This window comes from Trachinotus anak, unplaced genomic scaffold (genome assembly GCF_046630095.1).
Source record: "Trachinotus anak isolate AG129_WGS33_773 ecotype Australia unplaced genomic scaffold, CSIRO_AGI_Tana_v1 ptg000007l, whole genome shotgun sequence".
NCBI lineage: Eukaryota > Metazoa > Chordata > Actinopteri > Carangiformes > Carangidae > Trachinotus > Trachinotus anak.
Window position 1 is genome coordinate 3,330,617 of NW_027273858.1, and position 13,730 is coordinate 3,344,346.

Consider the following 13,730-nt stretch of genomic DNA (forward strand, 5'->3'; position numbering starts at 1 on the left):
GGGTATTTTAGAGGAAGCTGTTTTTTGTAAATCCTGGGGTGCTACTGTCTGAGCAGTACCAGGAAGCTAAACTAAAGTTTGGAGGAAATGGTGCAAACAACACTGATATGCTGCAGAGCCCATAAAGTATGATAGAACGTATTTCAGCTGTAATGTGCTACCATAACTGTGTGAAAATCTTCCAGGACTTTGTAGTTTTTTTGTAGCTTCAAAAAAAAAAAAAGGGCACAAATCTTGGAATAATGAGCAACTCATAATCAACCATTTACAGATTACAGCGACGTACTTGTAGTGGACTTAACAGATTTAACACTAGCCCACTGTGCAGCTGATTTAGTCCACCAGCTTTTGACTACAGTGAGCCTGCTGCTCCTCATAGTAATGGATGAAATGCAGTAAAAAAAAAAAAAAAAAGCTTTTACCCCTTTGCTTGTGGCAGTTTTTAGGTTAATGTTGCCCCAACAGAAAATCTGGCATCCAACTGAGAAAACCTGCTGTTATCAATTGTTGCCCAGTTGTTTCTCCCTTGTTCCCTGTGGTCCTCTTCTCTTCCCCAGCATGTTATTATCACCTGATTCAAAATTACAGAGTAAGGCTGTATTATAAAGTATATTTCCTCTTTTTTTCTGACTTTGCTCTAAAGCATTTTGTATCAACTGTATTGTATGTGTTGTAAGTGCTATACAAATAATGATGAGTTTGAATTTGCTCTTAAACTGTGTTACCACACAAGCATACTGTGATAATGACCATAATTTATGCACACAACTCAAACAAGTCTGCTAAGAGTCTGCTGAATGATTTTCTACAGGAAACAGGTCTGAATAAATCCAAAACTGCACCCACTTCATTTCAAAATCGTTCAGAAAAATGTAAAATATTTTATTTGTAGTTAAGGAGCTAAAATGTGATGAGTCCCTTTAAGTCCAGTGACACAAACGGTTTATTTCAGTGAAAATCTTTGGTGATTGAGGGGAAAGAAAAAAATGCAAACATCTTAGCATAAACATGGGAGTGAATTTTGAGTCACTGGAGTTAAAAGGAAACTGCAGACACTCATCCATCCCACTGATCTCCTCACTCTCACTTTACACTATTCTGGCTTCAGACTCCGCCGTCTATTTCTGCTCATGTCTCTCTCATGCAATCCTTTTCTCATTTCCCGTGCACAGAGCATGTTATTTGAATTTTTAAGACTTGATTGTTTCATGCAATTTCATCAGACCTGCCTGTGCTAAAAGAACTTGGAGATAAAATTAGCTCGGTGTAAGGATCCAAGGTGACTGGTGATAGTCATGTGTGGTTGTTCGCCAATTAAATCTCTTGATAAAGCTTTCTATTCCTGGATTAGGTGACAAACAGAATTGAATACGTGCCTTTGAAATGCCTCCACTTTCTTGTGGGTAATTAAAGAAGATTTATTTATGGTATTGTGTTAGCAGTGGAAACTTTACCTTATGTTTGCTGAGTTTTGTATCATTTAACAAGTCTGAAAGCTCTACCTTGTTAAAGGTGTTATAATGGCTTCATTAGTTTGTCATCTTTTTAATGAAGCACAATAATTAATGTGTTAGTAAGCGAGGGTCTATTTTTGACTTCCTTTGACAGTCTTTAATGAGAAAAGTGGCCTCAGCCATGAAGTTTGTCAGAGAGGAGTTGGAAAGAACCCAAAAAAAGAGAGAGGGAATCTGAGACCAAGAAAAGCAACGGAATGAGGTGTTTCAACAAATACATTTGTTTACAATCACGTGACAAAGACCTCGAGTGAATGTAGAGTTCGGACTCTTGGTTGTCAGGAGCAAAGGAGGAAACAGTGTGATCAGGGGGAGAATGGGTGGAACAGCAAAATGTCGGACTTTGACCAAGCGGCAACCTCCAGGGCTGAAAAATGAAGTCAACATTGAAGAGCTAAAAACTGCAGTTCCTCTAATGACCACTCAAGTCTGGCTCCAAAAGTGAGTCAATCCCCATAGACTCATGTTAAAATGTCCAACTTTACAGCAGAAATAAATATGTTTACAGTCTGGTGAAAAAAAGTTTTGGTCTCTAGAGCTAATTTCCTTCTTCATGACAACTGTGCAGTGAATTTTTATATAACTCACCTGTTTACATTCATTTAAAGGTATCTATAATAGAAGGTGTGCAGCTTTGAGTGACAGGTGGGTGAGTGTATGCACGCCACAGACGAGCATTTACCGCAGTCTCTGCTCCACCTCTTTGTCCATTTTTTGATTAGCTGGGAGTTAGGGGCGGAGTCAGGCACTGCCAAGATGGCGACAGCAGAGCAGCCCACTCTGAGCTTCAAAACCTCTCCTCAGAAACCTGTGGCTACGTCCATCTTTATTTACAGTCTCTGACTTTGACACTGCAAACAGCTGTTAACGTCCTGTCTTCTACCATCAGTGTTGAGTAAAGGACTTGAAAATATCATCACTTACTAAATACTTCCATTACTTTACTACCCAACCTGACCCTGTTTCATTACTCAGCCCAGGAGACTTTAAACAACTCTGAGGCGTCCACACCTAAACATCACATCCTCTGGGTTTAGCACTGTAGAATAGAAAACAAGACGTTGTGATGGCAACAAAATCACTGCCTGTGTTGCGTTCAGAGGCAACTTATTGTTTAATGAAGGAATGAAGCGCTACATTTATTAACGGCAGCCGAGGTGGCGGGTGGTGATGCACAAAGAGCACGAGTGTCACACCAGAGACTGAGGTTCACATCCAGAGTCTGTGGATGCAAAAGCACTTTGTTATGTGGTGGGGTTTCTTTAAGGTAAATTAAATGTTTAAAGGTAAATGTGGGTAATTGTTCTATATTCATTACATTTCCAACATTACTATAACGCATTACTAAATAACGCTTCACTGCCCAGACAAAGTGATTGACAGTCCACACTGTCTTTTTTTCGGCATGGCCACAATCATTTCCTAACCTTAACCAAGTGCTTGTTATTGTAACCATGACAACGACGGTCCCATAACTTTAACAAAGCAGTCATTTTAACCCAACCCCTTTATCTTCTAAAACCCATCCAAACCTGTGTCACAGCTGTGCCAGATCAGACAATGCTTTTTATTTTTGTAGCAGTGACTTGTGATGGTTTCAGACGCTGTGGTGCTGAGTTCCTATAAAAACTATTGATTTGAAATTTATTTACTCCTGAGGTGATTTTTCTACTGTTTTCGTCCTCTGAAAACAGACAATGTTGTGATCACAGCAGAAAAAGCTTATATGTTTCACTCTAGTGGCGTTTAATTAGGGTTTAAACTGAAGAAAAATAAAGTGCTGGTGATCACGAATCTTTTATTAACACTCACTCACTGCCTCATGGGGATCATGAAAGGTGCAGCGTGCCAAAGGCTTAAAAATACTTCATTTTTATCAAGATAACAGTGTAATCCAGATTCTAGACTTTCACCATTAGTTTTCATTTTAATCCATAACCAGCTGTGTGATGCAGTATTCATGTCACAATGAAAAGATTCAACATCACGTGTGAAGTTCTTTCTTTGCATTTTGCTGCTTGTTTAATAAAACAAAACCGTTACAGAGCAGATAACTGCTGCCGCCAACTCTATTGTGTCCTCTTCTAGTTAATTACAGGCTAAGTCAGACGCCTTGTTGATTTACTGTGGGCCAGTCACTCCTGAAGACTTATGGCCCCATCATTTCACTGTGACGTGTCATCATAATTTCTGATTTATGGCGGCTGTTAAAACTATTGACACAAGTAGAAATGAAATATGATCTGACAGCGATTCACACGAGGCAAAATGGTCAGACTGAACAAATACTGAGCCGCCCGCCTGCGTTCACATCATCACGTCATCAGCCACCACTTCTCTTACATTTATCTTCAGTGATCAAAAAAAAAAGACTGTAATGATGATAAAACCAAAACCAGTGTTTTAATTTGAAATAATAGGCTACACTGAAAATGAGTAAAGTTAATTTCATATCTTGTAAAAGGAGGAGCAAGTGCTTTAATGAGCCCATTGTAGCACTGTCCTTACACAACCTCTCAACGTCTTATCCCATGTCTCTTTTTTTTTTTTTTTTGAAGCCTGTAGGAATTTTTTTTTGGTGCATGCCTACTAGGACTAGCCGTAATTATGTTCGCCTGTAACGTTCAATAAGAATGAAGGAGAATGAGGAGCAAGGTTTAGTTGGAGTTTAGATTACGAGGAAGAAAGTAAGGAAGCGTCTGACTCATCTGGTCGACTCAAACCTTCCCACACAGCTTGAGGACGCCGCACACAAATAATTCCCTTGAACTCGTTTTCATTCAGATTTCAATAAAATGCAGTTTGGTTTTTAATTTGTCACTCAGCTCTATTTTTAAACATCAGAATATGATCCAACTTCACTCAATCACACCAGGCAAAATAAGCTCTGGATCTTTATTTAGCATCTTATTGACATTTAGAAAATTAGGTTGAAATCAGAAACTGTGCAGAAAAGTGTGTGAACATGTGGCTTCTGCGTGTTTTTGAGTAGAAGTGTTGTGCCAAACTAAGGATAAATGTAAATGCAATGTATTTAATGAGAGGGAAAAATAAACCCTCTTGACATTTTACTGACCTCCCACATCAAACACCAAGGTAAAAAGCAAGATGCCGAACATGTTTAAGTACAGACACGGAGCCAGAGGAGCTCTTAGTGTAAGAGACGGGGGGGGACCCTCCCCACCCCCGATCTGCCTCTTTCTGCCTCCAATACCGAGTCAATTAACCTAATGGAAGTGGCAATTAATTAACTCTGCAAACATGATGATTAAGGACCTGACAATCAAGTGAGTGGCAGTGCTTTAAGTAATGCTGATTTAGAGGTAATGACTTCCTGCCTTCTCTTTGATGCAGAAAATAAAAACAATCACGCTCACAAAGACACACACGCTGGATTAGACCGGATTTCTGTCGGTGAGACGTAGGTAGACTCAAAGATGAAACAGACAGAACCGACTCTCTGAAAGCAGCCTGGATGTCAAACACATTTAAACTTTTCAAAATAAAAGCACTCCAATTTGGCTTTTGTTTCTGTCTCACAGCAAACTGAAGTGCTAGGAAAAAAAAAACCTGAGGCCTTACCGTGTTTCGTTGGCCGTTGGCTCCTATTGGTCCTCTGAACACCCCCTTGATGCTCCTCAGCTGTCCGTCACGCAGGTGGGTGGAACTGATCACAATGTAGTAGCACGCCATTGGATATAGTTGGGTTTCATATGCTTAAATATCTATCTGTTTATCTCTTCATCTATCTGGAAAAAGTCTTGAAAACTGCTTCTTCTCCTCCTCCTTCTTCTTCTTCTGTCTTCCTCAACTCTCTCCTGCTCTCCTCATTTCACCCCTCTTCCTCTGTTTTATAAAGTAGAGGCGGAAGAAATAGCAAAAAAAAAAAGAAAGAAAAAAGAAAACGTGGAGCACAGGTTTCCCCTGCTGCTCTGATTTATTCTCTCTCTTCTCTAAGTTTTTGCCGGTGATTCTTTGACTCTCTGCTCCTCTCCCCTCAGCTTCTGTCTCTTTTTAAATATTTTACCCTCTGCTCCTCCTTTCTTTCCACTCTTATCCACTCTAAATGTTTTTTTTATTCTACTCCTTTCTTTTCGTAAATCTGCCTCCCGCTAGTTCCTCTGTCTCTCTTTAAATATTTCTCTTTAAGTCCTTTTCTCTCCAGATGTTTTGCCCCCATCTTTCATTCATCAATCTTTCCCTGTCATTGACTCCCCTCCCTCTCTCACTTCTCTGTCTTTCTTGCTGAGTCTAAATTTCTTTCCCGAAATCTCAGCCGCTCATTGATCAGTCTTGCAGTTCGTCTAACTATCTCCCGTCCGCTGCCTCCCTCTCCTCACTTCACAATCTCTCCAGCCCGCTTTTGTTTTCCCTCCCTCTTTGTCTCAGTATCTCTCTAAGTGGAGGGGAGGGATACTTTTTCCCTCCTCTTAGTATCTCCCCATCTCCTGTCCCTGTCTTTGTTTCTCTCCCTCCGTCTCTTTCAGCTCTCTGCCTCCTTGTTAGTGCTGAGAAGAAGTACTCAGTCTTCTCCTCCCTCTGTCAGAGCAGGCGTGCAGCTTCCTCTCAGATGCTCCTCTCCTCTCCTCTGCTGCGCTGCATGTGTTCGCTCTCCTCCCTCCCTCTATCTCCCTCTCTCTGCTGATCTCTTGCTCTGTGGCCAGCAGAGTGGTTTGCTCCTCAGTTACCCGCGGTTACCATCTGCCCTTTTAACGCATGGAGTGCTGACGCTTGCTCTCTCCTCCCCATCCCTCCCTCTCTCTCCCTCCCTCCATCTCTCTCTGCCTCTCCTCTTGCTGTCTTTCTTCTCTCTTTAATCATCTCCTTCTCTCCCTCCTTCTTTCTTTCTCTCAAGCCAAAGGAGACAAGCTCCACCTACTGGCAAGCAGGAAACATACAGAGAGGAAAGAGAGAGGAATAAAGGTGAAGAGAGAGCTGGAGCTGTTTATTCTGTACAGCTGGCATGAAAAGAAACTACGTTTTATTCATCCTTATATGGAAACACATGATTAAATACAAACACGAGCATGAACAAATAAAAATAAGAAGAAGAAAACATGATTAAGTGTTGAGTAGTTAAATTTACATTCAGGCAAACAGATACATGATGAACATCACAGCCTGCGTCTCGTGTTGAAATGAAGTTTACCTGACAGCAACCTCCAGCAGTCGTGTGGATTATGACTCATGTCTGATTGAAAACCTGCATTAATGAATTTCTTTCGGTCATTGGGAGGCAAACACAACACTGCCGTGTGATCTATTGTTAATGCTTATTTGCACATGTAGCACACAAGAAGCAATGTTAGCATTTATTTAGAGTTGTGTTTCCAGCCAATGATCACTCTCCTTTTAGCTCCATTTTACTCTCCTCCATCTCCTGAGACAGTATCTGGATCTTTAGCAGCTAAATGCTCCACTATGGTCACCAGATAGTGATTTATTTTGTCTGTCTGCCATTTGTCACCGGGCAGGTAGCAATCACTGGGTTTTTAGATATTCTTCTTTGAAAACAGCTGCCAAACAGTTAAGCTGTAGACTGGAGAATAAAAACATGAAGCTGAAAGGTAAAAAATCTCGGAGAACTGCAAGGTCAGGTGATAATACTCTGTGATTATATCATAGCAACTTAACAAAGGTGGAGGTAGCGTGATGTTGTAGTGGCGCAGCATTAGGGAGGAGGTTGGGGTGGATGGGTGAGAGAGTTTGACTTCTGTCCACTCCCAACACAACAACCTTGATTTCTTTTAACCATGACCACAACCATAACCAAGTGGAGATAAGGAGCATGCTGCAGAGGTCTGGTATGCTCACTTCGTTCTTACTGCACACCCCCAGGTTTTTTTTTTTTTTTTTTTATTTTCAAACTTAGAAGTAAGAAGAATTCAGACCCAACCGATATTTTATCAGACTTCACACAGCTCCCTCTGGAACCACAAAGGGCTTTATACAGCTTTTTCCACATATGCAGTAGTGCTCCTCAACACCTGTAAACAGACTTTGATATGTAAAATTGATGGAGATCCCAATCAACCAAAAATTTTAAATGTCTGCACCACCCAAACTTTAAAGGTCTTTTCCTGTGTCTTATTTGAAGTGTTTATATCCATAAAATATTTATATAATAATAATAATAATAATAATATATATAATAATAATATTTGTGGTTTTAAGAACCACAAACAATCTCAATGTAGTTTCACATCTCCTCTCTCAGGCTTCTCTCTGGAGCTCCAGTAACAACAGGTCAGTGAGCCAATCAGAGGAGAGACTCTGAGCCTCTCTTCTGATTGGCTCACTGTTTTCTGAGTGTATATAAAAATAAAATACAGCAGATTTCAGGTAAACACTCAGAGAAACCAAATCCTGCAAAGTTGGATATTGGGTCATGGTGGGGCGTGGCAGAGGGTGGTGACTGCTTTTGTTATGACATCACAAAGTTACAGAAGTCCTGACAGCTCGTTTTAAGGCTCAGATTCTGAATACAGGCTGTGTGCATTCCTCTGTGGACTGAGGCTTTGATACTTTCACAGTATTAATATAGAACCTAGATCTGGTCTATAATCAAAAACACACAGAAATCTACCTTTAGACAAAATGGGACCTTTAACCGAAGCAGATCACAGATCAGAGCAGTTATTGAATTATTTTGTAACAGTGTCCAACCAATCAGGGCACCAGATTAAAAACAGTCATTTGGGTCATTGGGTCACTTTAAAAGTCAATGACAAGTGATATATTTAGGGTGAAGGATTTGTTGATTAAAACCACAAATGTTGCCCACAAAATTCACCAGAATCAAATCATATCTATATAAAAGATTCTTTACTGAAAGGTTTTTACTTATACTTTTACTTATTCTACTTTTCTTACAGTTCAACTTTCCAGTTCATGAGATCTAAGGATGAGGCAACATCACCACCCACAGCTTCATAACCAAGAGGTCAGAAAGGTAGAAAACAAATCCCCAGGTTAAGCCAATCATCTGAAGTATCTCTGCAAATTAAAAAGGCCGTGGAGTAATTTGGCAGAAGATCTAGGAGGCCTAAAAGTGGGATAGGAGTAGAGGTTCAAAAACAAAAAACAGAACCTTACAATCAGTTCTCTATGGGAGGCCGGTGAAGGGGAGATACTGCACCTCTGCATGATGCCAGTGAGGAGCTGGGCAGGCAGGCGAGATGGAGCTGACTCACACAGAATCTCAAAAATCAAGATGCAAGAAATAAAGTATGTGAAATAGTCTCCAGACGCGTTACAAGAGAAAACTGTTTAGGTAAGTTGAGTAGTCCAGACAGCCTAATTTTCAGCTTAGAAGCTAAAATAGATCATTCTTTTCATCCATAAGAAATTACAGTTCACTTAGAGAATCTACAGTACCCTCTGATCCAAAAGGCTTTTAAGATTGGGCTCTATCCACATGTCTGTGACGGCAGAGTGAGTTATTTCACCTTGGTTAATGCATTTATTTTGTTGCCCTCCAGTTAATCCTTTCTGTCTGTATCTAAACTTGTGCTCTTCTTCCTTTAGGGAGGGAAAAACACAAGTATAAGAGACAAATGTATCCATAAACCCAGAAAAGAAAAGTTTACCCTTCACAATTACAGGCTGCATATATTCAGTAAGGTACTGTTTACTACGTTAAAGTTCCAGATACAACTAATTCTTTCATTTTATAATCTATTTTAGCTCTGTCCTCATCAAATATTCTTCTTCCTCTTATCAATCCCACCTTTATTTCTGTGCAGTTCGGACAGACTCTGACTCTGAGACTCTTGTGAGCGAACAACAAGCGATGCTTCACTGCACAAGCTCCACCGCAGCTCAGTTTGCAACTTTCTGTAAAAGTACAGAACCATTGGCTTTTTACGTTTCTCATCCCCCGAGTGTGTCTGGAGTTTTTATTATTACTACATTATTTAGCGCTGATGAGATACTGAGGATGTCTTGGTATCCCAGCAGAAACCACACACATATTATTTTTATCTGAAACACTTACTGCATGTATAACTAAAGCCTGAGCCAGTGCTGAGATTGCTTTTTTTCTGGTGCCCCACTTAGTTTTCATTCAGTAAGAAACAAAACAATTCCTGTCTTGTTTCTCACTGGATGACTCTGAATTACTACATTTGCATCGGTGTTGGCTCATGGAAGGATTTTCTTGCGACAGGAAATTGTCAAGACCCCCCAGAGTCGCTCTCTCTGGTTTAGTGGCCGAATATTGTTGTTGAGCTTTGAGAAAATAAAATACACAGTAAGAGGCTTATCTGATAAATTTCCCTCTACTTTGGGCCCCATGATCCAATACTATAAGCTTAAAGCCCTCCCCTCGGCTCCACTAGATTAATTTTACACAAAAACAAATCTAACTTTTTTACTCCCTGTTCAATTCTTCTTGTGGATTATTCCTTATTTCATACTGTATGGTTTGTTTTTATTTGTATAAATGTGTGCATTTATTTACATTTATTATCCCCTTGTATCCCATTATGAAATGTTTTATGTATCTATTGTAATGCAATGGCAAGATAATGTGGGGCTGCTGGTGGATTATGATTTCTGTTTGGTGGTTGGGGAGATAAGAGGGAAATCATTAAAATATGTACTATAATAATAATATTGTGTGTTAAATGGATGCCTGGCTTATTTAATAATATATCACACATGCACCCACAGGGAGAAGTAAAATAAAACTAATGCTAATGTGGGGCAATTCCTTTTCACTATCTGCACATTTTGGTGGAAGAAGAAGTGCTTTGTTGCAGTTTCTTGGTGAGCAGATGTAGTTCTGTCTTTAGTAGAAGGTGCATAGTACATACAGATGGCTGGCAAATTAAGAGAAATACATGTATGTGTTAGTGAGGTGCTGGTCCACCTCCAGCCTTCAGAACAGCTTCAGTGCTTCTTCTCTTAAATTTCATAAAGTCTGGATCTTGGAGCGAGAGGGAGAAAACACCATTCTCTCAAAAGATGTTCCCTCATTTGATGTTTCGGTGATGGTGATTTAAATTGTGTGAAATCCTTAATATCTTCAGTGTGAAATAAACAATCTAAAATATTTATGGACTATATACTATTTGCACCTGGGGTGTTAATAGTCAGTTTGGCTATTTACACCCAGGTATATATAGACAGACAGCACCCAGGTGTTTGTAGACAACAGTGCTATTTGCACCCAAATTACCGTAACCCTAAATTAAGTAGCATATTCAACATCTTGCTAGCATTAGCTAAACTAACTGTGTTAGCTAACCATAGAACTAGTCTGCACATTAATTTGAATTATACAAACGACAAGAAAACAAAGTCTGTTTGGAAAGGCTCTGTTTTGTGTATTTTGTGTGTAATGCACCCTAACTTTGATTTGCACCCCACTATGGCACCGTCAGCCACTGAGACATGCAGCTATCGACTTACATCACGAGGTGGCATGCAACCCTGCAGGGGGAGCAGGGGGAGGGGTTTGGGTGTAAATAGCCAAATATCTGCAGTGTGACTATTTTAACCCAGGTGCAAATAGACACTTTGTATATTTATAGGATATGAATAGATGAACAGAGATGAAATAATAGGAAATTGGCTGAAACAGAGAGGAATTGAGCTGGTTACAAGGTACATCAGAGAAATCACATCATAAATAGAATTTTGTATTATAAAGACAAATGCTGAAAATTTATTCTTAGGTCATTCATTTAAGTGAAAAATGAAATTCTTAGCTGTTTAAGATATGAGTGGTGACTACAAAGGTCATTTCATGTGATTCACATCATTTTCATTCCTTCATCAAACCATTCAGTGTCTCTCTATTCATTTATTCATTTTTATCCTTTACTTTGTCAACCATCTGTATTCTGTATTTGCTAAGAAGAAAGAAAACAGTAACATCAACTTTCCACTGGCAGTTTAATCACAGAAGCATAATTTGAAATGGATATAAACAATCTTCATAGATAGATAGATCTTAGACCTAAATCATACACCGTAAAATCAACACTTGACCTAATTAAACGAATTCAATTCACAGATGTAAATTCATACACGACACTAACATTTACATCTGATTTACATGTGATAATTACACATGATAATGTGCTCTTTTATAAATGCAGATGGAATGCATGCTGCCATGCTTATATGCATATGTGCTCATACTGTTGAGAAATACTCATAAGAAACTGGAAGCAGACAGAAGCAAAAAAAAAACAACACTTCATTAATGTTTGTATTAATAATATCATCACTGCTCATTTAGTCCTGTTTGTGACTGGATTTGTTTCCCTTCACACTGGTGAGTGTGATGCTTTTAGACACACAAAAAAAAAAAAAAAAAAAAAACAGAGGAAAGAGAAAAAACCAGGATTCTCCGTTGCTCACTTCTGCAGTTCATCAAATGTAATGAAAACCAACAGGCCAGATAACACTGTACCGCTTTGGGGGGAAATTATTCATCATCCTGTATGCAACCTGGCTCTTACTGTCTCTTAATATTCTCATATTCGGGCATGCACAGACTGAGATGGTGGTTGGACCCTATGAGACCCTGCAGATGGGACAGCTTGTGCCATACTGTGGGCCGTCACATCCAGACGGTAAAATGTCACAAAAATGTCAGGGGAAACCCAGTTGGCTTCATAGCAGATACTCCTCAGTGATACACCATTGAACAACACCAAAGAAAAGGCCAAACTCCCCAATACTCAAGTGCTATCACAGACTGCATATTGGCTCTGTGGCCATCAGTCAGACACTGGTGCAGTATTTTATTTGCCTGTTTTTCAAGACTTAAGTCTTTCACAAGCAGAGTCGTGTATTCATAGGACAGTAGTGTACATTTATTGTGAAAAACAAAGCCATGGGCTCCAGATATTCAGATATTAACACTGACAGAGGACTGCTCTTTGCAATCAGTCCATGGCTTTAAAGGGGTGTTAAATAATCTATGACCTTTATAGGACCGGTAGGAATTGCAACCAATTTGGCAGGACTGGCCTCCTCCTCCAAGTCTCTGGCACAGACCCAACCTCCACCCCTCTGCCTCCCCTGAGCGACAGCAGCCTGCAACTGACACAAACTACAAAGCCACATTTTCAAAAAGGGGACAAATATGGTCTGTGATGAGAGCAGAGATCCAGCACAAATGCATCATTTAAAGAGGTGATACGTCAGATGCAAGATATGGGAATAATACTAATATAAAGTGTAGACACCTCTTCTTCAGCAGTTTATTTTATTTGCACATACAAATTTAAAATAACAATTTCAAACAAACATACAATGTGCAAGTGGAGGCAAAAAAGCCTCGAGGCTTTTATGGGAGTGCCTCGAAAAGTCGATAAGACAAGTGTACAAACAAGTGCAATAATATGAGAGAAAATGAGGACACATATATGCAACACTTAAAAGAAATTCTATTAACTAAAACAGAAAACACACATATTGACTGACTTCAGTTTAATTAAAGGCAATGTACAACTGGGCAACATAGAAAAAACAATCAGAGGCATGACAATAAACAAAGAAAACAAATATGGGCTTAATAAAACTGTAGCTGTGTCTATAAGTTCTAAACTGTATATACTACATACAGTTAGTATACAAAAGTGGGCACGCTTTATCATTTAAACAAGAAATTATATTTGCTGTATGTGCAACAGATGTCAGTCAAACTGCGACTTTGAAATGACACTTACAATTAAACTTCACAAACAGAGATCAAAATGTTTTCCTAAGATTTAAGGAAGATTTTCTTGTTGTTTGCTTGTTCTTTTTGGGGTTTAGGGTTTGATTTCTAAGATATTTCTGGAGCTGATGTTTCACTATAACCCCAAATGTATTTCTTTTTTCCCAGGTGTGAGCCCAAAGTGTTGAGTACAAACAAATCTTGAACACAGATTCTTTAAAGTGACCAGACTGCACTGAACCAGTAGCTTTCGGCAGTGGAGCTTGGCCCGCTGGTGAATGAGAGCACAGTTGTGATTCACAGTACATTACTTTCTCGTTAAAAAGCTTATTAAAAGACCATGAAAGCCACAGAAACAAGCAACCCCTTAGCAACCCGTTATTTAATAAATAACGGGTTGCGTTGTGTGTTGCTATTAACCTTATGTGCAGCACTTACAGGCTAATTTAAGACAGAATAACTGACTGTTTATATTAGTATCAGGTTAAACATACGACTGTAAAATCAGAATCAGCCCTGCAATGAGACACCTTTACACC

At 39.4% G+C, this 13,730-nt stretch overlaps 1 protein-coding gene across 1 annotated transcript in view; it reads right to left on the minus strand.

Annotated features, from left to right (window-relative positions):
* Window positions 1-7,004, minus strand: part of LOC139622581 (G patch domain-containing protein 8-like) — a 69,951-nt gene extending 62,947 nt beyond the window's left edge. Inside the window, exon 1 of the mRNA XM_071479963.1 lies at window positions 5,097-7,004. Within this exon, the coding sequence (XP_071336064.1) occupies window positions 5,097-5,207 (111 nt within the window). The 5' untranslated portion in view covers window positions 5,208-7,004. The remainder of the gene's footprint in view (window positions 1-5,096) is intronic.
* Window positions 7,005-13,730: the final 6,726 nt, after the last annotated feature.